This window comes from Astyanax mexicanus, chromosome 1 (genome assembly GCF_023375975.1).
Source record: "Astyanax mexicanus isolate ESR-SI-001 chromosome 1, AstMex3_surface, whole genome shotgun sequence".
Lineage (NCBI taxonomy): Eukaryota > Metazoa > Chordata > Actinopteri > Characiformes > Acestrorhamphidae > Astyanax > Astyanax mexicanus.
The window spans coordinates 91,043,877-91,071,099 of NC_064408.1; the positions used below are offsets into that span (position 1 = coordinate 91,043,877).

A 27,223-nucleotide genomic window follows, 5' to 3' on the forward strand; every position below is an offset into this window, starting at 1 on the left:
ATTAATATACTAATGGAGCTGTATATACAGTAAATGACTAATGCTGTAATATGGTGACAGTACTGTACAGTTTTAAACAATTTGTACACAATTGATTTCACAAAGTTTATTCTACACTTTTTTTGTGTGACGAAAAAGTGCACCACACCACAAACAAGCTTCTTCTTCTGTTCCATTTCATACTTATGGGCCTATCTTAGACCGTGCACAAATAGCGTAGCAATGCCCTTTACTATCTGACACCCCATCAACATTCTATTTTCAAGCCTTGTGCCTGCATTATTTAAATAGCGTCAGAGTTTAGAAATATATCTACATGATGGGCGTGGTGATCTTGAAGTGAGGTGTGTTCAGGTAATTTTTTGGTGTATTGCTATCTTGGCCATGAAAACACAGGTGTGCCACTGACTGATTTAAATCCTGACAACAGTCAGCTGTCAGATGTTCATTGCTATCTCAGCAATGCATGTGTGCTTCACCCTCTCGAAGATTACACACACACAAGGATATGCAGCAATGCACAAACCCAAGTTTTACATCAATAATAAACTAAATACTAAATAAAATAACATTGCTGTTCCTGTAAATGATCTGCTCACACAACTTCATGGGGTGAACGTGCTGAGAAGTGCAGAAGCACTGCACCATTAAAATAGCAATCTGCCAAAGTTTGAGCGCACCTGGCTCTTTGAAGTAATGATAAGCGACACACTAAGAGAATTAGTTCATGCCTATTGAATGTTTTGAGAAGTAATTTTTTGCGTCCTTACAATAGCAAAGACACACTGACATGCCCTAGACCGCTAAAATAGAGCCTGATAAATGGACAGCGATGGTATGTACCTTCTTTTTCTGATAAAGACAATGGCTGTTTTGATATGGTTTAAACAGGGTGGTTTTTAAATTATGCACATATTGTAACGTAAAGACTCCAATGAAAATACATTGAGGCCAAAGCCATTTAGGAGCTTTATGTTTAACAGAAATTTACTGCAATTTGATTTCTAAAAAGTCTTAATTTTAAATCTTTTAGTTCAAGTAAAGGTAGCTTTTTTTGGGCTTATATTTTGGAGAAGGATACAGCACCTGGTTTGTTCAAATACTTTGGGTATACTTTATGAGAACAATTTTTGAAAATTTACATTAAAATCTTTTAAAAGCACACATTAAATGTATTAAAGTGATGAAAAAAACCCTGTATTTGGGGAAATTAAGGGAAAAGGGTGTGTGTCTTTGGTTTTATTCCCAATTAAAATACCCTTATGGTTAATATAAGATACTGCACTGTAACACATGAAAAAATGCTCATCTCCATTAAAATACTTTGTGAAAGTTAGGTGTAGCCAAACCTTTGACAGGCAATAAACTTTCCCTTTAAAATACTCCTAATATATGTTGACCAGTTCAAACTTACCTAACAGAGACGGTGTGTCAGCTACATTTGTGCTGCTGTTTATCCATTAAAAAATAATGTGCAGTCATTCACATGAAAAACCAATCAACCAACCAGCCCAGAGGATCTATTTGCTTTCTATTGCAAACTGAAATTAGCTGTTTGGCTGATTTAGTAGCGAGTGTGGAACATGAAGCAAATCTCTATTGCACTTTTTTTGCCTCAATAACATGTTGGCAACGGCAATAAGGAGCATCCAGGGAAAAGTATTCCGAATCTCACAGAATATTACAGGCACTCTGCAGTTTATAAGTAAATGGAAATGCTATGAGGCTAATTTGCTACGGTATATACAACAAGAACACAGCAACAGAAACTAAGAGCCAACTTCAGCTACAAACCTAGCCTGTATACCGTCAATTAAAATGACATATTGGCAAATTAATCAATTCAAACATAAAAATATATATCTAATATCTAATATCTATCCAGATTTCTTTCAATACCTTGTTTATCTAATCAGTACACCATTAACAATCAATGAGGCGTTGATGCTGGAAACTTCTGCTATTCTAACTTTGCTCTTCTAAACAACAAATGACCAACAGGACATTCTAATCACTGAATTTATTTTTACTTATCTTTATTCTAATGCTATATAGAGTTAATTACAGGAAAACATTAAAACATTTTTTTCTGTTCTTGGTGTTTAAAACTGACTAGAAAATGAAGATGATACTGTATCAGTGAATTTCTGGCAGGTTAGGACAAAGATGATTTTGTAAAAATATCACACAGATTGGCTCAGAGGTGAGTAGAGAGCTGTGTTGGGATCCAGCAGCAGGTTGTGAAGTGAGAAGAAGAGATTTCATTCTACTTCTAAACTTAACATCATCTCAGATTTCACGCTTTATGTCTCAGAAACGATTCGACAACTTCGGCCTTGAACCCTTCGGTCAGATCAAAAGTGTTTTTTTTTTTTTTGTCTTTTCCCCTTTTGATGTTTTAACCCCTTGTTGTGCTGGAATACAATAACCTTCCTTTGAAGCAAATGGCTTCCCCTCCACGCTGAGAGGAGGCAGTGTCGGCTCTGCCTCCCGCCGGTTTCATTTCAGCCGCCGGAGCAGCCGAGCAGAAACGCAGGAACAGGACCCTGAGTGCTGACCCCGGGGGTTTGTGGAGGAAGAAAGATGACAACACAAGACGACACACAGAAAACAGACGTGATACTGATTAGCAGGGCTGTCGGAGTGTGAGTAATAGTAAACCTGACCAACCAGGGTGCTGGATGGGTGTTAATTAACATTTAAATAACAATGACATATCCTGCAGACAGACCTAGTGTGTCCTTTCTCCATTATTGGTTAAAGAGAATCTTTAATGATGCTGACCTGGTTAATACAGTAACTAAACCAAATTCACGATTTCAGGAATGGCCAAAATTAAAGCACATAAAATAAAATAACAGAAATTATTTCCTGCAGAAATTCTCGGATGACACTGCCATCGTTGGGTGTGTGAAGGGTGGTCAGGAGGAGGAGTACAAGAGACAGGTGGATGACTTTGTTGCTTGGTGCCGACTGAACCAACTGCATTGAACATATCCAAGACCAAGGAGATGGTGGTGGACTTCCGTAGGTCTGGACCACCCTTGCAGCCAGTCTCCATCGAGGGGGTTGATGTGGAGACAGTAAAGACCTACAAGTACCTTGGTCTGCAGCTGGACAACAAACTGGATTGGTCAACAAATACAGACACCCTGTACAGGAAGGGACAGAGCCGGCTCTATTTCTTGAGGAGACTGCGGTCCTTTAACATCTGTAAGAAGCTTCTGCAGATGTTCTACCAATCAATCGTGGCCAGCATTCTCTTCTACACTGTGGTGTGCTGGGGAGGCAACATGAAGAGGAGAGATGCATCACGGTTGGACAAGCTGGTCAGGAGGGCCGGGGCAGTGGTTGGAATGGAGCTGGACTCTCTGGTTACATTAGCTGAGAGAAGGACTTTTGATAAACTGCTTTCTATCATGAACAATGATAGTCACCCACTTCACACCACCATCATGAAGCAGAGGAGTGTGTTCAGTGGCAGACTGCTGTCACAGAGCTGCACAACAGACAGACTCAGAAAATCCTTCATTCCGAGAGCCATCAGACTCTTTAACTCCTCCCATCGGGGACGGGATGCTGCTGACGACTGAGTTTAATCCAGGCACACCACTTGGACATTATTCAACAACTTAATTATTTATATTAACACTTCCCCAACCTCGCTTACATTAAAGTATACCTTACTCATGATTGGGTATTCACATTTTCACATTCTCTTTTTAGAACTGTCTTGTAACGTATGCATACTTATATTATATTATATTTCTATGTCACATCAGTCACTTTCGTAATCGATGTCATTGCACTTTACTCTGTTAATTATTTAATTATTTATGACCATTAGCAACATCTACTGCACTGCTCCGTTTACAGATAGATCCTTACCTTGTATAGTTAGGGTTTTTTTTAATAGCCTTATATATTTTCTATTCTTCTGTGTTTTGATTTGTCTGAGTATGTTTCTTATTGTATTGTGCATACCTGTCAAGTCTCCTGTTTTGGCCGGGAAACTACCGTATTTTACTCCTCTTTCCCGCCGTCCTCCCGTATTAGTATTTTCCCGTAAATTTCCCGTATTATACTAAAATATATATATATATAGGCCACAGGCGACAATGCACTGACCGCTGTGTGTCTCTTAACCAATCGTGGTGCCGGTTCAAGGAGAAAGTCCCGCCTTTCAGGAGAAACAGCCAATCAGCTTGCTGGTTTTGCGGAGCGCAGTTTAGTGTGGGGGAACCCACGCCCCTCCCCTCGCTGTGAGTTCAAGTATTGTGGTATAATGTATTATTTAGAAGGGGTAGAAGAGACGGTTGAGCTGGAGAGAGAGAAAATGTGGAGAGAGCTGAAATGAACGGAACTGATCAGGAGTGGACTGAACGATAGAAAGAAGTATTAATGAAAGATTATTAATTGTGTAGGCCCCTTAGGACTATTATTTACTTATGGAATATATCTGATCCATGTCTTTTTGTAAATTTGTGCACCCTTCAATTTCAATTTTAAATCTATTAAATAAAAAAAAATATATAATAATAAAATAAAAAATAATATATATACGTATATATATATATATATATACGTATATATATATATATATATATATATATATATATATATATATACGTATATATATATATATATATATATATATATATATATATACGTATATATATATATATATACGTATATATATATATATATATATATATATATATATATATATATATATATATATATATATACGTATATACATATATATAAATTTTTCGCCCTTGGTTGGGCTGTTGGGGCGGCGGAAAAAATCCCTTATTTTTAAGTCCAAAACTTGACAGACAACTTGACATCTATCTATCTATCTATCTATCTATCTATCTATCTATCTATCTATCTATCTATCTATCTATCTATCTATCTATCTATCTATCTATCTATCTATAACAGCTATCAGATTATTTTGATGTCAGACTGATTTGTAACAGGACTGCAAACTGTGGAATGTTGCATAACCAGATCCATATTTGTGTGAAATCCTGTAATATGCCTCTACCATGTCAGGCCACATGATTATTTCATTGGTTTATACCCTTTAACGTGTCAGTAAATGCATGTGTACGGTTTTCCATGAGGAGAAGCTCTTATAGCAGTGTGTAAAACAGAATAACTCTCCCAAAATGTAGTAGGAGCCCTATAAATATATGGACTGGTGATTCAAGATGCTCGTACCTTACCAGCTGAGTGATCCTCCACCTCATAAACAAATTCAACATATAAGAATACTTTATAAATATTTTTTTCTTCCCTTTATTCACCTAAAAAAAAGAAGAAAACGGACATTTCGAGTAAAAATACTATTTCAAGAAGTGTGCAGACTGTCTCTCTGGCAGCAGCTAGGAGGTTGTAAGCTCAATGAAGGTGGTCTAAGACACTTGGTTTTAAAGAAAAGGGGATGGCCTATTAAATGAGTAGGCTGAGAGTCTGGCTCTGCCACTGTTTTCTACTGCTTAAGATTTTTGTTTGCTAATTTGATACCAAGGTGGAGATTTTTAGCTTCATTTCTGTTGAAGGATATGTGAGTTGGTGTGGCTAAACTGCTGTAAAGTGAACAGATGGACATACGTATGTGCAGAGTGAGTCAAAGTTCATAGGACACCCTTTTATTTCAGAAACGAAACAGGAAATGAACAAAGGGGAAAATGACATATTTTAAAATAGTATTGGGTATCTTTTAGCCTGTGTACGAAACCATATTGAAAGCCACCATATATTATATTGCTTTGGAAATGAAAGGATTCCCTGTGACTTTTGATTCACCCTGTATATGTGAAAATGTGTGACATGACAAAAACTCAAATCAGACCAAGCTGTTTTACAAATACTGTAAGAACTGCATGGTCTGGGGAGCTAAACTCCAAAAGTGAAAGAGAATTCAGAACCACAAGCAACTGTTTTCTGTTTTCCTGCATGTTGCACTCAAACAGTGTTGCTCCTGGTTTTGCTTAAGGACGAAATGCTGGTATGACACTGATGAAAGTTTTGCATCTAAACATAAGAGGATTGTGTTTTGCATCTAAATAAATGAGTTTTTAGCCATACTTTAAATCATTATTTTTGACGGTTAGGGATTTGAGAATGCTTTTCCCGGGGTGTGGTGATGCATTTACATACCTTTGTTTTGTCGGTGCATCCCTGATGACTAAATCTTATACCTTTCCCACTGGCTTCTGGCACCAATTATTTGCATACTGGGGACACCCACCATCACATCAAACACCTTTGCTGTGCAGTCATTCCTCTCCAGGCTAGCTTTCCTGCACACTGTAAAAAACAACCTGTAGTATCTATTCAATCAAAAAAAAGGTAACAATTTACACTCCATTGCATTATTTAGTTAGGGGAACCCGTATTGTGAGTAAATGTCCCTAAATTGAACTGCTGAAACACAGTAATAGATGAAGTTTAGATAACATTACATAAAAAGTACACACGAAGTGCATCTTTTCTATTGGCTCCTGGCCTCAATTATTTATCTACTAGGTGAGTAACATTGAATGGCTTTTCCAAAGTTTGTTCTATTGCTGTAAACTAGGTAACAGTTGCTAACTAATTTATTTTTTGTGTAAATACAAACTAATTGACTATTATGTTTATTGTAGTTGCTTGTGTTCAGTGTTGAATATGTTGAGAGAGCTTAATTAATAGGAAAAAGCACATGTAGTCAGGAGTCCGCATTTCTGACCGGTGCGGTACATAAAATAAATGTGGTTGTGGCATTAAATAATGATATTCTGAGAGCTGATCTGGATTCTGTTCACTGTGCTTTTCAGCTTTATTGGCTTGGAGATTCACAATGAGCTCTGAGAGTCCTCAGCTCTCAAGTGTTGAGTAGGGGGTGCAGGAGGAGCTCAGATTAAACCAACTCTCACCCACACACACACACTCTACCTCCCTCCGCTCACTCACTCACTCTCTCTCTCTCTCTTTCTTTCTCCCCATCTCACAATCTCTACCTCTTTCTCTGTTTTTTTTTCTGTTTGCTCTCTCTACCATCTTGTCTCTCTCACATGTATATCTTTCTCACTGTCATACTCTCTCTCTCTCTCTCTTTCTCTCTCCTACCTCTCTTTCTTATTCTCTTTCATCTCTGTTTTGGCCTCCCCTTCTCTCTCTCTGTTTCACTCTTCCTCTCTCTTTCTCTCTCTCTCTCTCTCTCTCTCTCTCACTCTCTGTCTATTTTGTTTCTTTAGCTCTTCACACACCCTGGAGTCCATTCACTCTTTCCTCCTCCACTCCAACCTTTCTCTCTCTCTTCTACTCCGCATTTGACAGTTCAGCTCACTCCCTCCATCTAGAGATCCCGCAGAGTGTGTGTGTGTGCATGTGTTTGTGTGTGTGTGTGTGTGTGTGTGTTTGGTAGGGTTTTTCTTGAGCTTGAAACATAAGCCTGAAAACTTACCCACTGGGCCTGGAGGTTTCTGCAGGATTTCAGTGATTCAAAGCTGAATGTGTAAAGGTCTTCTCCTCCACCCCTCACTAACACACTCACTCAGGTTCAGGTCTGGGGTGGTGGTGCGTTAGTGTATTGAACGTGAGAAGTCTACATTAGCCTTATTAACCCTAGTCTAGGCTACTATCACACTTACCTTGTTTGGTCTGGACTTTTGGACTTCTGAATTTGGGTCCCAACTAAAATAACAGGTGTAAAAGGGGCTGCAAAACACAATCCAGACCAAATAACTAGTTTGATTCGACCAATAGAGGTGGTCTCTTTGGTTGGTGTGGCGCAGTGGATAACACCATCTCCTGCCAGTGAGCTATCACATCATGTGGAAGACTAGGGTTCAATTCCTGGTCTGGGTTACTATGCTGTGTTACACCAATAAGAGTCCTTGGAGAAGACTCCTAATACTACATTGACCCAACTCTGTAATAGAAATAACCTTGTTAGTCACTCTGAGTTAGATAAATGCTGTAAATGTTAATGTATGTATAACTTTGTTCGGATCTCTTGAACCATGCTTTGATTCGTCTGCAGTGTGACTAAAAAAATAGTGGAAGTTGAAGAGCTTTAAACAAGCTAATGAGTCTTCAAACAAACCAGAAAAAAAGAATTTGGGTCCCTAACTTAAACCCTGCTCATGCAGCATTGCGATGCTCATTACTATCTTATACCCCACCAACAATCTATTTTCATACCTTGCACCTAAATAGCAATAGTTTAAATAGCAACAATTAGAAATAAAATTATGAAAAAAAAGACTAGGCAAGGCAACTAGAGTCACCATACATGTGCTGGAAGCATGGATGCATTGTGGCCTCTCCCTTTAGTCCACCTGTGCAATAAACACACAAATACACACTATTGAACACAAACACACAGTGAGCACACATGCCTGTAGCTGTGGGCAGCAATTGCTGCAGTGCATGCAGAGCAGTGGGGGTTAAGGGCCTTGATCAAGGCGAACCTGGATATAAAACCCAAACACCTTATTACTCCTAAACCCCCACTGTCCCCTGGGATGGGTTTAGCATGGGTTTAAGTGTAGAATAGAGTACGCTAAACTTCACATTAATGTCACACACACACACACACACAAACACACACAGCAAATCTACTGCAGTAGAATCTGATGAACACACCTTTAACACTTCTGATCATAATGTTATTTTCTTCTCGTGATCTGTTTGCTTAATATCCGGCCTACCCCTCACTATGCTCTGAGAACTGAAGGTTTATTTATTCAGTATGTGTGTGTGTGTGTGTGTGTATCAGGAGTTCTCTCAAGGTGTATGTGTGTGTGTGTGTGTGTTTTCTTTGTGCCGCTGCATGTCAGAGCTACAGGAAACCCACAGGCTTTTCCCGGGGGGAGGCTGTGGCGCGCGCAGCGTAATCAGGGTCACGGAATCATCCCTCTCTCTGAGCGAAGCTGAGTTTCTGCAAATTAGTGAGTCTGCACTCTAACTGCGGATCCGTTCGGCTCTATAGGTTTACAGTAAACACACTGTCAGGTGAACTGGACATGACTGCATCGAACCAGCCAGGCTGGCCTGTCTGTATACCACATAGATTTTATTGACCTGTTCTGTGTTGTTGCGTTTCTTTTGTATTCTTATGATCGGGAAATCTGACACTTTTTTTGGTTACCATGGCAATATCTACAGGTATGTGTGTGTATGTGTATTCGTGTTTTGTTTTGTGCAGAATATCAACAATAGCATATAATATCTAACATCATATACAAACACTCACACACACACAATTTTACTGTTAGATAATGTTAGAGAGTAAACAGAACATTGTCTGGTGCAGCGACTAATGAGGAATTAGCTGTGTTGATACATTATATTTCCAAAAGTATTCACTCGTCTGCATTGCATTGTTTGGTGATGTGAGGCTTGGATGCAACTACTTGGCCATGGAAACCCATTCCATGAAGCTCTTTACACTGTAAAGACTGACTCTAAAAGCAATCAAAAACTTGGGTCCTCTGCACACTATGCTCATCACCCTCTGGCCCCACACTGACAGAGTGAGTTGCTTTAATTCCCAGTCATTTTCACTTTGTTCTAGTATCACTGACAGTTGGCTGTGGAATATTTAGTAGTGAGAAAATTTCACCACTGGACTTGATGTGCAGGTTCTGCATCCAATGACGATACTATGTTCCCATTCTTTCATTAATGTTTGTAGAGGGCGTCTGCATGCCTAGGTGCTTCATTTCAATGAAGAGCCGCTGCATGCCACAGTGCATGCTGGGTTGCATTGAGTTGAATACAGCCCTGCCAAACTCATGAGTACAGCCCCCTGTTTAAAATCACATTATTATTGTTATTTATTATTTTTTAAACCCTCATTACTGTCCCTAAATTAGCCCCTACCCTATTTTTTGATATGTGTAGCAGGCCTGAAATGATGCATAAATGGATGTACTGTATATTAACAAATGAAATGAAGATGACAAAACCACACAAAATATGAACTAGATATTGAGTTGTCTGCAATTGTCAAGTAAATGTTAAAGTAAATGCATAAACCCTTTTTTTCTGAAATGGTGCTGTATTTGATCACAGTTTATGTTATACTTGAAAATGTGCCACAGACTGAAAGTTTCTATGAGAAAGAGTGGGCGAGATGACATAACCGTCACCAACATTCGCATATCTCTGTTGTTCCAGCACAGGGGGCCTTTGGTCAGCCACTGAAAAGGCCATGTAAATTAGTGCAGCCGTCCAGATCCAGTGAGGGGCTGCCAATAGTTGGGGAAAGTGGTGTAATTGCAGCTCATGAGACTGATTCCTGACATGCGGTCATACCTGAGTGGCCACTCCTCTGCAGCGCAGCCCCTTATCCTCAGCATTGGTATTCGGAAGGCGCAGCGCAGAGGAGTGCTAGGAGCTTCCAAGCACAGAGAAACATGTCATAGGAGAGATGTGGCTGTATCTATCAGACACGTGTCACCATGTTAAGCAGTGTTTGTCACTCACCCAAACCCCAGAGTGAGACTGCACCTCAAACTCGACACGATTTCCCCCCTTTTCTACCCTGGAGAGAGGAAAAAGTGGAGGTGTTTTGCTGCTAACGCTTTCAGCTGCCACGAACCTGGGCTGTCAGACACATGTCAAATACATATACATAACAGCGAAACCTCCTCAAATGCTCAGCTTATTATGATGTCGTACAACAGCTGGGAAACACCAGCAAGAAAACACGATCACAGTTCATGTTTACGGACACCTGCTCATCCAGCTTCACAACACAAATCAAGGGACTAACAGAGATTTTGTCTCTCGTTTCTGTATTAATAACTTTTACCTATCTGGGAAGGTTTTACCCAAGATGTTGGAACATTGCTGTACCGTAGATCTGGTTGCATTCAGCTTCTTGAGAGCAGAGGTATTGGATCACCATCACCATCTCTTTTCCACAGCCTAATGCTGGGGGGCTTTATACCCCCTCTCTAGCTGTAAATGACAATATTTTTATTTGGAATTTGGGAGAAATGCTGTCTGTAGTTTATAGAATAAAACAACAATGTTCATTTTACTCAAACATATACAGTGGTGTGAAAAAGTGTTTGCCCCCTTCCTGATTTCCCGATTTTTTGCATATTTGTCACACTTAAATGTTTCGGAACATCAAACCAATTTAAATATTAGTCAAACACAGGTAACACAAAATGCTATTTTTAAATGAAGGTGTTTACTATTAACCCTTGTGTGGTGTTCATATTTTTGTTTCTCGTTTACTTTGTAACTTGTATTTATTTCAGCAAAATTAAGCAATTTTACATTAAAATGCTTTACACATGCTTGCTTCACCTAAGCTATATAAACAGCTTACATGGTTAATATTTGCCCTTTACCTTTCTTATGTTACATTTCTTTTAAAAAGTGCTACTCTTTTTTTATTAGTTTTTTTAATAAAATGTAAAAGAAAATTAATTAAACTCAAGATATGAGTAGAACATTTGTTTAGTTTCAAATTTACAAATGAAGCAATGTTTATTAGCCCTTGGCCAAACATACTGTATGTAATATAAATGTGTGTGTGTGTGTGTGTGTGGGGGGGGGGGGGGTGTACAGTGTGTGTTTATTGAAAATGTGTTTTGCTATGTGTTTTTCACAAAAAATGAGCCATTGCCAATGAGTTTGAGTTAGAAAAAATATTTTTTTTGTATCATTTGATGAAAAATGAAAAACGGATCCCACAGACCCGAACACCACACAAGGGTTATGGGAGAAAAAAAATCCAAACCTACATGGCCCTGTGTGAAAAAGTGATTGCCCTCTAAACCTAATAGCTTGTCGGGCCACCCTTAGCAGCAACAACTGCAAACAAGCGTTTGCGATAACTTGCAATGAGTCTTTTACAGCGTTTTGGAGGAATTTTGGCTCCACTCTTCTTTGCAGAATTGTTGTAATTCAGCCATATTGGAGGGTATATGGAGGGCATATTGGAGAGCATACACTGCCTTTTTAAGCTCATGCCACAGCATCTTAATGGGATTCAGGCAGGTCCTATTTAAGTAATGTCTTGATTGAGAACAGGTGTGGCAATAATCAGGCCTGGGTGTGGGTAGAGACAGAGTACTCAGTACTCTATTTTAACAATCACTTTTTCACACAGGGCCATGTAGGTTTGTTATTTTCTCCCTTAATAATACACACCTTTATTTAAAAATAGCATTTTGTGTTTAGCTGTGTTGTATTTGACTAACATTTAAATTGGTTTGATGTTTCAAAACATTTAAGTGTGACAAATATGGAAAAAATCAGGAAATCAGGAGGGGGGCAAACACTTTTTCACACCACTGTACCTGTAAATAGCAACATCTATGTCAATGAATACATTTAAGACTCAATTAAGTCACTGTTGACTTAATGACACCATTTAATTGTGTCATACTGTGTGCTCTTACTCCATGTCATACTGCGTCCGCATATTATTCCCTGTCATACTGCATCTCTGTTTGTCTATGTCATACTGTGTCACCATGTTATTTTGTCAGTCATTGTGTCACTGTTTGTCTATAATATTGTGTTAGTGTTTGTCCATGTCATACTGTGTCACTCTTTGTTCTTCTCATATTGTATCATTGTTTGTCCATGTCATATTATGTAACTGTCTGTCCTATTGTGTCACTGTTTGTCCATGTTATAGTCTGTCACCATGTTATTCTGTCATACTGTATAACTGATTGTCCAGACTATACTGTGTCACTGTTTGTTTTATTATTATTAGATCACCCTAGCTATATTAAGTTAGTATCCCCATTAAAATGAACAGTATGATTTTCCTGACTCTGAGATCTATTCATGCTTCCTCTGTTTTAATAACTGAAAGATTTTGATATTGATGTCAAAGAACAGACAGAGTCGACAGTATGTTTAAAAGTTTCTTCCTCTGGTGTAAGAAACAGTCCTATATCATTCTCCTGGAGCATCACCATGACATGTGATAGCGTACAGGAGATATTTCCTCAAACGGTTGACCTTGCTGAAGTTGAATTTCAAAGAGCATGAGAGAGGAGGAATTTCTCCACCGTGCTGAATAAGTGCTAAAATATTCCAGGTTTAAAGACTTTGGAGAATTGAATGGCATGCATGTCTGTCTGGAGTAATACATTAAATGTCTGGCTTTTCATAAGATCACAGCTGATATCTTACACCCACATTTATAGTTTAGGCTGGACTGACAGCAGTGTTCCCCCGGCAATGAATACCAAACCTCGAGGGCAGTCTCATAATACCGATCTTAAAAGTTTCAGTATAAAATCACCTTCAGAGAGCCTTTCAGATTTATAAATGTAAAAGGCTTAATTACATAAACACTCAGTTCTAGAGACAAAACTATTCCGAATTGTTTACACATGTGGTGAACTTAACCAAACATCTGAAAATTTTGTAGTTTTAGGACAACGTTTTGGTCCAATATTTTGTCATTATCTGCCACACTTTATTATCTGGCCTCCCTATATTATCTGGCCTTAACTATAATGACTACACTACCCATAATCCACCTTTTACAGAGGTCACATTCCAACCCATCAACCAATCATGGACAGTTTTTACATTCGTCCTCAACTGAGCTGTTTCACCAGTTAGTAATCGATTAGTATGCATAAATACTATTAAGTCTGTTTGCACTCTTCCTTTGCAAAGTACTGCCAACCTTTTTGTAACATACTAAGTGTTCTTTCTTGTATTTTGTTAGCCTGTTATCAATCTTAGAAATTTTACTATGGTTAATCCTTCTTGGTTTTGCACTTTTCTTTTGTCATTTGGTTTGATTGCACTTCTAGATTTAACCCTGCTCAAGTTCATAGTTAACGTCTTTGCTGCCTGATCCATGTCTATCCTGTAAACTCTCCTCTTGTTAATCTTCATACAATATAAATTAAACTGGTTTCTACCTTTTATATCTGTTAACATCTGACCGTTGCTTGAACCCTGACATAATACTTTAATATATTTAAATTTTAAAAAGTATACTTTTTTTACTTTGAGTTCAAGGTTAAAAAAAGAACAAAAGCAAGGAGAATTAGGTCATTTTTAACCTAAGCATTTAAGGATTTTGAGGGTTCAGTGTCTGGCATAAGGGGAATGTGCTAATGAGTTTTCAAAATCACATTGAGTAATATGTTTAAAAGTGGTCTAAAATTGATGTAGAATGTTTTTAAAAAGTAAGATGTAGTCCACACAAAGTATCACTTTAAAAATGTTAATTTGATTATTTTTCAACTCTAGATTTTTGTATATGTGTATGTATGTATTGTTTACTGAATATTTTATTAGCTTACACCCTATCACCTTTATCTAAAACAAAACTATAAACCAAAAAATCTAAATGAGATTATGAAATGTTAGCTATAAAAATAACACTCTACCACTCTTCACTCATTTAAACAAGCATATGAACACACACTTAAAACCCATACACACACAACATAAAACTTAAGCTTAGCCTCTGAGACAGAATGCACTGTAAGGAGTTTAATTTTAATTCAATTTCAGAAATAGCACCAAACTCTGAAAATGGTTTAACACTGATTTTTAACACAATGATTTTAACACTGGGATTTTACTGTCTAGCCAGTGCTTTTAAAGCATTTCCTCAAAATTCCTCTGCTGCAAAAGAGATTTGTCAGGTCTTTAGTCTGTCTGCTTCTTATGTCTGTGTTATTCTCAGGTCTGCGTTTCATTCCCAGTGTTTTTCCACTCACCTGTGTTCATTTGTAACTCCGCCCCTTCGTCCCAGTTGTTTCCTGTTCCCTGTGTGTGTGCACCTCTATTTAAGGTCCGTGTTCCATTTCCCCGGTGTCGATCCTTGTACGTTTATCGTGTGTCAGTGCTCCATGTTTTCCCAAGTTTCCTCAGTCCTGTTTTCGGTAAATCCCTGTGTATGCCGTGCTCCGAGAATCCCGCGACCGAGACGCCACGCTCCGTGAAGCCAGCGGATGGGACGCCACGCTCTGTGACTCCCGTGGCTCATCCGTGCTCCGAGAATCCCGCGGGCGAGACGCCACGCTCCGAGTATCTCGCGGCTGAGGCTCCGCGCTCCGAGACCCCCGCGGCTCATCCGCGCTCCGAGTATCTCGCGGCTGAGGCTCCGCGCTCTGAGACCCCCACTGCTCATCCGCGCTCCGAGAAGATCGCGGCTGAGGCTCCGCGCTCCGAGACCCCCGCAGCTCATCCGCGCTCCGAGAAACTCGCGGCTGAGGCTCCGCGCTCCGAGACCCCCGCGGCTCATCCGCTCCCCGAGACTTCAGCGGTGGCAGCGCCGCTCTCTGAAGCTCCGGCTAAGCTAGCTAGCCTGCTAGCTCCACCGCGCTCTCAAGCCCTACCTGCTTCCAGCTCTCCAGCCCGGCCGGATTCCAGGTCTGCGACTCCTGCTCCAGAAGCAAGCTCCGGTCCGGTTTCTACCGCCTCGCCCACTGCTGAATCTGCGGTTCCAGGCCGGATCTTGGCGGCAGCCGCACTCTCAGCTCCCGCTGAATCAGCGTCTTCGCCAGCTGTATCAGCGCTGTCCGCGGCTCCGGCCGCCTCTGTATCAGCGCTGCCCGCGGCTCCGGCCGCCTCTGACCCTGTTCCCGCGGCTCCGGCCGCCTCTGACTCTGCACCCGCCGCGCCTGCCCAAGCTGCACCCGCCGCGCCTGCCCAAGCTGCACCCGCCGCGCCTGCCCAAGCTGCAGTGCCTGCCGCCCACGTGGTGCCCACTGCTTCAGCTCCAGTGCCAGCGGTGCCCGCCGCTCCTGTGTCTGCAATGCCTGCCACCCACGTGGTACCCACTGCTTCAGCTCCAGTGCCAGCGGTGCCCGCCGCTCCTGTGTCTGCAGTGCCTGCCACCCACGTGGTACCCACTGCTTCAGCTCCAGGGCCAGCGGTGCCCGCCGCTCCTGTTCCTGTACCTGCTCCAAGAACAATGTTTGGCCCTAGGCCCCGTGTCCCTAGGCCAGCAAGGCCTCCTGACTTTGCCCCCAGTCCTGTGCCCAGGCTGTCCCCACAGACTTTTGCTGGTCCTGGGCACCCTCCTATGTTTTTGGTCCCCCTGTCTCTCCCTGTCCTGGTCCCCGTATCTGTGTTCGTTCATGTTCCTGTCCCCTTAGGTTTTTCTGTTCCTGTCCCCGTCACTGTGCTAGTTTCTGTCCCTGTAAGTGTATTTGTCCCGGTTCTCTCGTCCACAGTCCAGTCTCTGTCCCAGTCTAACGTCCAACCCCATGTCCAGTCTTTCGTCCAGTCTCCGTCCCCTGTCCAGTCTTTGTTCATGTCCCCTGCCCTGTCCGCGTCCCTGCCCGATGTACAGCCCTCTGTCCAGTCTCAGTTCTCGTCCCCTGTCCGGTCTCTGCTTTTCCCACCTCCCCAGTCTCCATTCCAGTCCCAGTCTGTATCCCCTGTCCAGCCCAATGTCCAGTCTCCGTTTATGCCCACTGTCCAGTCCCCTGTTCAGTCTCATTTCCCATCCCCTGTCCTGCCCAATATCCAGTCTCCATTTGTGTCTAGTGTCCAGTCTAACGTCCAATGTCCGTTCACATCCTTAGTCCAGTCCCCTGTTCGATCTCCAGTCCAGTCCCCTTTGTTGTCTAGGGTCCAGTCTGTGTTTCAGTTTCCTGTCCCGTCCTTTGGCCAGTCTCCTCTCGTCTGTGCTCAGTCTTAGTCTTGTTTGGTATCCTGTTGTGTTTTCCACCCCCTCTTGCCCGGCTCCTGGGGATCTGTTTTTATGCGCCCCGGGAGTTGCGCGTTAAAGGGGGGGTTCTGTCAGGTCTTTAGTCTGTCTGCTTCTTATGTCTGTGTTATTCTCAGGTCTGTGTTTAATTCCCAGTGTTTTTCCACTCACCTGTGTTCATTTGTAGCTCCGCCCCTTCGTCCCAGGTGTTTCCTGTTCCCTGTGTGTGTGCACCTCTATTTAAGGTCCGTGTTCCATTTCCCCGGTGTCGATCCTTGTACGTTTATCGTCTGTCAGTGCTCCATGTTTTCCCAAGTTTCCTCAGTCCTGTTTTCGGTAAATTTGCTATTTGTGGTGATTAATGACTAATAGCTCCCTGTATTTTTATAAATAGGCCCAGTGGAAATAGTATGTATATATATATATATATATATATATATATATATATATATATATATATATATATATATATATATAGTAATATATATATATATATATAGTACGATATATTTAATGTGCATGAAATCCTCTTCTTGGAAGCCTCACAAAACAGCTGAATGACAGGGAAGGACTACGACAATAACCACATGCCCCGTTTTCTCCATAAATCACACTAAATCCTGAAAAAAATAGTGCAATTTATTCGTGATAATAACATACCATTTATAATTTATAAAGCTGTGAAACACTGGTGCCTCTTCCCACACTGTCACATGATATTCAGATCCAGCAGATTATTTATGATAAAAGTAGTCTGGATGTGGGTGGATGTGAGATTTTTTTTTCCCCAAGTCTCTCAGGAAAATATGTAAAAATCCACAAAGCGACTGAGGGACCTGCCTGCCTTCTCACGTTTACGCGGAGTGCAGACTCGGTTTGTGCTCCTGAGAGAAAGTTTTGGGCGACGAACCTCAGTCAACGTCAATCAAGCCGGAAGAAACGCAGAGGCAGAGAAACAATAGGATGGTTCATCTGTTGATAACAAAGTGAGGAAGGAGATAATAGAGTGCAGCTAAAATCACCAACGCTGAGACTCGGTTCTTCATTATACTCATAACATTTCTGCTTTTGAGTCTGTGTTCCTCTCAGTGCTTCTAAGAGTCTTTCTTCTTTTAAGTCTTGTTTTTTTTCTTAGAGACTTCCTCATTCAAGTCTATGGTCCTTAATTCCTTTTAATGGTTCTAAAAGATTCTTTTCTTTTGTCTCGTTTCTTTCAGTGGTTATTTCTCATACTCTAATAGACGTTTTGCCTGTGTGTCTAGGTTTTTCTCTGTGCTTCTAAGAGACTTTCTTATTTTGAGTCTTGTTTTTCACAGTGGTTCTAAGAGACTTCCTGATTTAAGTCTAGGTTCCTTTCAATGGTTCTAAAAGATAATTTTTGTTCAATCATGTTTCTTTAAGTGGTTATTTCTCATACTCTAATAGACCTTTTGCTTTTGAGTCTAGGTTTTTCTCTGTTCGGGCTAATAATATTTTTTCCACCAGGTGTAGTGGAACCGATGAAACACATCATACGTCATCAACAGAGGGCGTTGTACAGCAACGGTGCTCCTCTGTAAATAGGCACGGCCACAGATGTTGTCACAGTTCTCCCTAAATAACCTTGTATTCTTTGGTTTCTTTGTGAATGAACAATCCTGGTTCAAGAACCTACTTTTGTTGGTGAAAACGCGGCAAACCGGTTCAAAATTAAGTTTGCAAACCAGAACAGTGCCAGTTCCATGTCAGTGGAAAAGTGCAATCAGTAGGGTTTCTTTTTGAGTCTTGGTTCCTTTCACTGATAATTTTATTAAGTTTCTACTTTTGAGTCCTGTTTGCTGGTAGTGGTTCTAATAAAGTTTCTTCTTTTGAATATTTGTTCCTCTTAGTGGTTATTTGTCCTTTTGACTCTAGGTTCGTAATGATTCTAAATAATTTTTATTATTTAAAATCTGGGTTCTTCTTAATGATTCTAAATGATGTTTTTAAGTCTGGGTTCTTCTATTAAGTGGTTATTTTCAGTGGTTATAAACAATTTTCTTCTGTTAAGTTGTTCTTCTCAGTGGTTCTTAAAGGGTTTCCTTTTAGAGGTTCTAAGAGACTCATTTTCATAATACTTACTAAAATTCCAGGTAGAGAACACATCAATTGCTTAGAGACTCCACAGGAGCATGCTGGTCTGTACACAAATACATTTACAGAACAGCTCCTGCTAAAAAGCAAATTACCCAAGAACCACATAAACACATGTGCTAATAAAATTAGTCTGTGCCTGACGAAGGCTAACGGAGGGTTTGGTGATTATCTAAGCTTAATTCACACGTAACATGATTAACACATTTAGAACTCTTTGATTTGTTCTAATATAACAACTTCCTGGAGCCGCATTTGAGAATACTCTTATAAACTCAGTTAGGCTGATATATGCAAACCTAAACAGTTATATTTATTATTTTCTTGCTCTCTTCATATTGCCCCCTGAGGTTTTGCTTATACTTATATATATAATATAATGCAGTGATGTGTGCACATTCTCTGTACAGAGTCTTAATTGTGAAGTTAGTGTTCTGCTTTGCAAAACAGAGAAATATAAGATACTAAAAGATAATTTATTCAGAGAAAGTGGGATTTGTGGTTTATCTCATGCTGTATTTTTGACTTTCTAACACAGATGCCCATTTGCTCATTTCTGGTATACTTTTTTTGTGATATATGTGTCTTTTTTCCTGGTCTATTGATTATCTTTTTATTGAATGTCTTTTGCTGACCCACTCTGTAGCCTGACCTTTGCTATGGAGTGCAGTCTTGGTTATTGAAAAAGCTCAAATAAATAAATAAATCACTGTTCTTGTAACCTACTACCACAAGCTAGGTTTTTACAACTACAGAGTTTCTTTAACACCTAAATGTCAGCAAACAATAACTGCCGAATTTTTGCACCAGGAGTGGCATAAAGTTATCCAAAAGCAGTGTGTAAGACTGGTGGAGGAGAACATGCCAAGATGCATAAAAACTGTGATTAACTGTTATTCCACCAAATATTGATTTCTAAACTCTTAAAACTTTATGAATATGAACTTGTTTTCTTTGCATTATTTGAGGTCTGAAAGCGCCATTTCTCATTTTCTGCAAATAAATGCTCTAAATGACAATATTTCTATTTGGAATTTAGGATAAATGTTATCTGTAGTTTATAGAATAAAACAACAATGTTCATTTTACTTAAACATATACCTATAAATAGCAAAATCAGAGAAACTAATTCAGAAACTGAAGTTGTCTCTTAATTTTTCCCAGAGCTGTGTTTCTTTTATTTTCTGTCAAATTAAGTTGCGATATGGCTTAGAGTGAGAACTGCTGGAGGATCTAGCTTCAGATACAATCATGAATACAATTTACAACAAAAGTAACAGCAATCCAATAGTTACAGCAATAGCTCGATTGTAGTGAATTAACTACTTGGTTAATGGCTTATTCCACCAGTTTAATTCAATTCCTGAAAAACTCAGTGTTTGAGAGGCCACTCACACAGCCTGTCTCTATTGAGGGGGTTGATGTGGAGCTGGTTAAGACCTTCAGGTATCTCGGACTGCACCTGGATGATAGGTTGGACTGGTCAGTCAACACCAACATTATGTAGAACCGACTCTAGTTTCTGAGAAAGCTGAGGTCCTTCCTGTAGGACACTCCTGCAGATGTTCTGTCAGGCTTTGGTGTCCAGCTGTCTCTTGTATGCTGTGGTGTGCTGGGGAGGAAGCTTTAATAAGAGAGATGAGATGTGACTGGACAGGCTGGGCAGGCGTGTGGGGTCAGTTGGTGGTGTGGAGCTGGACTCTGTGGTTAAGTTGGTTGTCCATTACAGATATGGGCACCAAGGCATCAAGTCAGCATTTCTTACATTTCAGACACAGCCTGTACTGTAATACTGTATCTACTGTAAGAGAACTTCCTGTTTTTCAGTACTGACTAAAACACAGTTGCACAGTGTTCTGCAGGGGTTTTCCAAAAACACACCAGTGCTTTTTCTCGACCTGCTGTTCCAGAAGCTTTGGCTTTTCTTCAAAAGCCATTTTTTTCACAACCACAGGTAAAGAGATCCCTGAAGTAGCCTAAATGAGTAAAAAAAAAGCCTGAGCGTATGACAGCACATCAGAAAAGAGGCCACAGATGGAAGAGAAGTAGATAGAGCTGAAATACACTCTCAAATTGAGCGATCTGTCAATCAACACCAGCCATGTCCAATTTCACCATATCAAACACACAAAATCCACTTTTTAATTTCTAAAGTGATCAGAACAAACATGAATAATAGATGTTTATCACAGTGGGACCTGATCTCATGCATTTTACATATTGATCACAATAGATTTACAGGATTTTAACAATTAAATAATACAATTCACACCGTAGTCTGTCAATAGCCAATTGGAAGATTCTGTAGAGAATTGGAATAAAATACCTGGAAAACAGGTTGTTCTTGTACAGTAGATACAGTATAGGCTGTGTCTGAAACCTAAGAAGTGCTGACTTGATGCCTTGGTGGCCACACTGTTTTAGTCTGTTTCACATCCATAATGGACAACAATTTGTGTCCACCTCTCAGCCAAGTCCATTCGCATCTCCTCTCCAGTTTTGTCACATTTCGATTTAAGATGTTTAAAGAACCTCCATATAATGTAAAATTTAAATGCAAAACCTGTGAAATTTAGTGTAATATAAAGTTTACATCGTAATGAAGGTTCTTCAAGCCTGTAAAACATTCTTTATACTGATATATATATATATATATATGTATTTAAGCTTGGTTCTCTATGGTAGAGGTTGCTCAAGAAAATGTTCCAGAAATGAAAGCGCAGCGAAAGTTCTACTAAAGACTCCAATGCTACATCACCTAATTACCTATCCAATCAGCTGTTCCCTCTGCCTTTAAATAAGATCACTCATTCAGTACCTTTGCTGCCTTTCAGACGCTGTTGGTCGTTCTTACCCTCCTCCTTCCCCACCGCCTCCAGGTTGGTCCCGTTTGGTTGCCCGGGGGTTGGCTCCGCCCCTGTCTCCAATGTACGACAGGATCTGCAGAGCCCAGATGTATCAAGTCCTGGGCCGATGACGGGGCCTACGCCAAAGACTCTACTAGAAGACTGTTTCATTATAACCTCTTCATATATGTATCTTTGTTTTGCTAAATATGTTAAAACATTAAATCGTGCAACTGACATTTCTTCCGGAGTCGTAATAGTAGAACTTACACTTCAAATGTATTGATTGAAGCTTGAATTGCCTTAGGAACTCTTAAAAAAATGTTCTTACTTTTAACCATAATTCCATCAGGGGTAACAGAAAACTCTTTCACTTAGAATAATGCCACTATTGTTTTTGTATCTATCTTGCTAATCCAGCAACTAGCAATGGTCATGCTAGTCTAGTCATGTGACTTTATAACCAACCAATGATCGCATCCTAAATACTTTGACAGTGCCTGATATTGGGTGGACAGGGTTGATTGGCTTAGGAGCAAACAGGGAAGCTCTTAGCATATTTATTTTAGTTGTGATGGTTCACCAGGTGTAGCTTATTTACCCATCTAGAGTTGGGGATGAGGGTGGATTAGTGCTCTGCTGATGATGTTGACATTTAAAAGGAACTGCTGCTCACTGGTGGGTAAATTTATGCTCTCTCCCTGCTTAACGATCCATATTCCAGTCTATAGTTTGTGTCAGACAACAAAACCGCTGTAACGTTAACGTGAGACGCTCTTACAATCCAGGTTCAAGTTTCACAGTTTACACCCACAGCAGCTTCAGTCTCAGAGTGTGCAAAGAGCTTTAGCTGTTGGTTTGACTAAAAGACCATCTCTTTGGAGATATTTATCGTTGAGTAAGGAAGAGCTGCATAGTTACTTTTGATGTAAATAAAGCCAGTTTGCTGAGTACAGCTGCATTGGTAGTTTAATCAGTTCAATTAGGCACATGCAGAGGATTCACATGGAAACGCACCAGAAAGCTAGCCTTCTGTTTAAACTAGTAGCAACTTAAGTAACATTTAGCTGTTGATTTATTTAGAGATATTTCAGTCTGTATTTTAGTCAACACCTGCATTGGTTTTAGATAAGACTAGGAAGGGGTCATGATATAAAGACCAAGCAGAGGACTCTACCTCTTTGCTTTCCAAAAACACACAAAACTTCAGCAGACCACCCAGAGTCAAAGAGATTACAGAGAAGCTGGATAATTTATATTCACTTATATCATAGTCAATTACCAGCCATGGATTTTGCAGCCTGTAGAGGCATTTAGAGTCCAGATAAATGAATTGCTTTGGAATGCACTTAAATTGTCACACCTTATTGGTCCTTCCTGCTCCTGTCCTCTGTTCTCTTGTTTTGTTTACCTCTCCATGTGCTCCATGTGAAGCACATGGGTCTGTTTTGTTTTTGGTCTTGTGTCCGCCTTAGCCCCGCCCTGTCATCTGCAACCCCTCCTCTTCCATTTGTAACCCCGCCCTTCTCGTTACTTACACAGGTGTCCCTTGTCTGTGCATGTTCATAAATACCCCATGTGCTCCTTTGTTCTCTGCTGTGTTTTTTTTGTGTGCGTGACCGTAGTTGTACCTTGTCTTAGTAGGCCTAGTCTTTTCTTTGATTTCTCTTTGTTTGATCCTTTATACTGCTGTTTTGTGTAAGTTTAAGTTGTGGTTTGGTTTTTGGTTTAGTTTATATTTTGTTTGATTATTTTGTTTGTTTGTATATTAGTCTCCTGGTTAATCTTTTGTTCTATAGTCCTTCTTTTAGTAGCTTCAGTGTTTGTATTACTTCCCTTGTGTTTGTTCTTTGTTTATAATTTAAACTGTGGAAAATAAACGAGACCTGCACTTGCATCCTGCCTCCACCATGTTAGATAAATCTATTTGTGTCTCCTAATAGGATGTACATTGTCATCAGTTTCAACCTCATGATGTAACCTTGAGCAAACCACCAACAGTAATCGCGATAATATTAAAAACATCATAATACTGTTGAATAAGCTTAAACCCACTTGTGGTGAAATGTGTATCGTATTGGCACTAGCATTTGGGAATCGAATTGAAACTGAAGAAAAGTGGATCAGCTACTTATTATTGGATCCAATCAAGGGATCTCCAGAAGCATTCAGCTTTATAAAAAGCGAATAGGAAGAAGAAGAACGGGGCGTGAGGGAAAGTTGCTTTTACAACCAGTCTAAGGTCTCACCCCAGTCAGCTGAACTCTGAGCTCTCTCAGCTGTGTGAGGCTCTTCAGAACGTGGGGAATGGCCTTCCTGTTGAGTTTTATAAAGACTTTTGGTCAGTGTTGAGGCAGGATGTGCTGGAGGTTCTCCAAAACAGTGTAAAGGATGGGGAACTTCGCCTGAGTGTCTGAGACCTGTCCTGACCCTGCTGCCTAAGAAGGGAGTCCTGACAGAGCTGAGAAATTGGCACCCTGTGTCAGTGTTGTGCCCAGACTGCAAGCTGCTTTCACAAACATTAGCCTTGAGACTGGGGAAGGTGATGGAGCAGGTTGTTCATCTTGACCAGACATACTGTGCGCCTGCCAGGTCTATTTTGAGGAGCCGCTCGCTGCAGCCTGTAGGAAGGCGGAGTTGGACATCCAACCCCGCCCACATCCAACTCCGCCCATGTCCAACTCCGCCTTACGTCTAAAGCAACACCCACCTTACGTCCGTCACGAACGCCTACATTTACTCCCGGTAAACAGGAATTGTAGCCGAGAAAGCAGCTAAAGCATCTATCTGATTTATATCTCCGGTTATGGCGGTAAGTACAAATATTGAGTTATTTTTTAAGTTAACAGAGCTATTTTTATAATGTCCTCTTGTTTTTCTATATTATATTTTATGAGTAAACGGTGAGTCGTTGATACGCACATGAAGGTTCTACATCGGCGCGTGTACCATGTGGTTTGTTTGCTTCTAGCTAGTCATATTGCCGTTTTTTTTTTGATGGATTCTAATGCAGAATTGCACCCAGTCTTGTCTAATTCAAACTTTAGTTATCTTACCTTCTGTTTTATGGGCTAAAATGCTACCAATTAATAGTATCACAGATAAACTCTCATAGCTAGTAGTGAGCTAGGCATCAGTTTTGTTTTTAAGGCATAGCTAGGGGTTATAGTCAGCTAACCTAAAAAAACTGTTTAAACTGTCTATACAAGAAGTTAATTGGCTAACAAGATCGCAAGATAATCTAGCTAACTAAAATTGGTTCAAAGTCTTAGTCATACAAATAAATATTTGAAGATATCAATGCTTAATCCTCCTATTTAATTTGTCAGGAATAGCAATGGTATTCCCGGGTTAATTTGACCTGGTTCATTTTTAATTATCCAACATATTTCTGAAACCAAAATAATCCTAACCAGAAGAGTAAATATTTAATAACTAACTCCATTGCTGATTGTTCTATCAACATTTAGTACAATAGTGTACAATAGAGGTAATAGTTCAATTAGGATAATTCACTTGTTTTTCCATTTTAAAAAATCTTACTTTTTTTTTGTTTTACTACTTTGTTACTTTTAAACGACCAACACAATATTTTTACATATAAATGAAACATAACATTACAATTTCGTTTTAGTTTAAGTTTTTGCAGGGGGTTGTTGCAAATATGAAATTAACCATTTTCATGTTATATGTTAATTATACAAATAAAGGCAAGCTGAAGACGTGTCATACAGAAAAAATACTTTTACTATCTTACTAAATGGATCAATTTGACCCGTAACGTAACAGGAGGGTTAAGTCGATGCACATTTATTACCTTTGTACTGAATGTAGTTACAATTAATGTGCACTGATATAGTAATTGTAAGCTCATGTTGTGTTTTGTTGCTTTCTGTTTTACAGCATCCAACACATGTCCAGGCCACTCCTGACCCTTCACGGTTTGGCCAGTGTGGTGTTTTCAAATGCCCCTGCTTCAGTTTTGACACTGACCAGCGATTTAATAACAGCCTACATCTACAAAACCATATCAAACAAGCAGTCGAGAATAACGGTATGGGGAAGTATTTCTTTAAACAGAGAGAGAGATATTGATTTTATTGGCTATAACAAATAAACATGTAAATGTAATATCTTGAATCAACAAATGCACTTACATCTTACACTCAATTGATGGGCATAATGAGTTGAAGAATATTAATATTTATAGGCTTAATTGCATGTTGTGTGCATTTTGGTCTTACAGTTTCCTTCATCTCTAAACTGCACACCTACAGCACACTTTTATTGTGTCTATTGCAGCCATACAATACTATGCAAAGACCAGTTCAGACATCATGTATCTTTGTGCAGCAGTGCAACCAAGACCACTATAGCAGAAGTGTTTAATCCACAGACTGTTGCTACTTCTGATGCACGTCCAGCTCCCCCTCTGCCAGCTACTCCTGATACACCTTCTCCCAGTTCTGGTCTTGCTTCCTCTGTGCATGGTATTAATTATATTAATTATTATATTTTCTCTCAGGAAAGTTCAGCGTGTTGAACGTGTGACTGATGAAGGAGATAGAATGGGCAACGTCTCCTTTGAACAGGTGTGAGGGTGTGGATGTGTGTTTTTTATTTCGGGTTAATTTAACTGGGCCATTTAAAATGTTTTACTGTTGTGGTTTGTTTTCAAAAGTCTGAATTGGGCTGAAAAGATAAGTTGACATTTTGAAATTTCGACTTGACCTAGTGTGACTAGTCATTTCAAGGGCATTTGAAGCCCATAAGCTATTGGAGAGCTATCATTTTAAAGGGATAGAAAAGCAGAGAGCTGTTTTGTTACGTTAAGGCAGAGATTAGTCAACAGAATGACGCTGACTACAGTCTTCAGGCAAAAATGCTAGCCATTCCTACAGTAATCAGAGATTGGGGATATGATTGAAATAATAAGTGCCAACTCAGATTAATAGAATACCAAAATAGTAATTGGTTGCAGCCTTAGAATGTTATCTGGTCATTTTTTTCAATTACTATAATTTTCATGAATCAAAATCTACATGCTTCTATAATGTTTTTCACAGATGCCCCTTATTCTCATAGATACAGTTCTGGAAGAGGGTGACAAAGCTTTTTTAAAGCTGTCACTGGTTTGTCGTCTCTTCCGGGACATTGTTTGGACAACAATCATTCCGGGCCTGGGCACATTTCGAGTGGCTTGACAGTAAGCATGATATTTCAGTACAGTTAAGATGTTTGTTTTCCCTTAGAAAAGGAATTACACTCACTGATTTTAAAATCATTTTAAAATTCTTGATTTTTTTAAACCTACAGGTGTAGTGCCATGAAAACATCACAGTGCTGCATGTAAAGACGAGTTTCGCAGGATGTACGAACTGCCGTGCTGCCAGAACTGTCAAGAAACTTATAAAGACTGCATACTAGGTATGTTTGTTCTAAATAAATTTTGATATTTTTTTCCTGAGGTCAGAAATTGGTACGTCAATATATTTAAGGTATTGGGGCTTGAGAGATTTGTTACTTTGTGAAAGTGTGTGCTTTTACTTATATTACAGGCTACGTTGGGCATGGGAGACGAGGGGAGCTTGTGGCATTT

At 39.9% G+C, this 27,223-nt stretch overlaps 1 protein-coding gene across 1 annotated transcript in view; it reads left to right on the top strand.

Annotated features, from left to right (window-relative positions):
- The first annotated feature begins 15,335 nt into the window (after nucleotides 1–15,335).
- LOC125805974 (uncharacterized) overlaps nucleotides 15,336–27,223 on the top strand; it is a 216,150-nt gene continuing 204,262 nt past the window's right edge. Inside the window, exon 1 of the mRNA XM_049485476.1 lies at nucleotides 15,336–16,872. Coding sequence (XP_049341433.1) covers nucleotides 15,767–16,657 — 891 coding nt within the window. The 5' untranslated portion in view covers nucleotides 15,336–15,766 and the 3' untranslated portion in view covers nucleotides 16,658–16,872. The remainder of the gene's footprint in view (nucleotides 16,873–27,223) is intronic.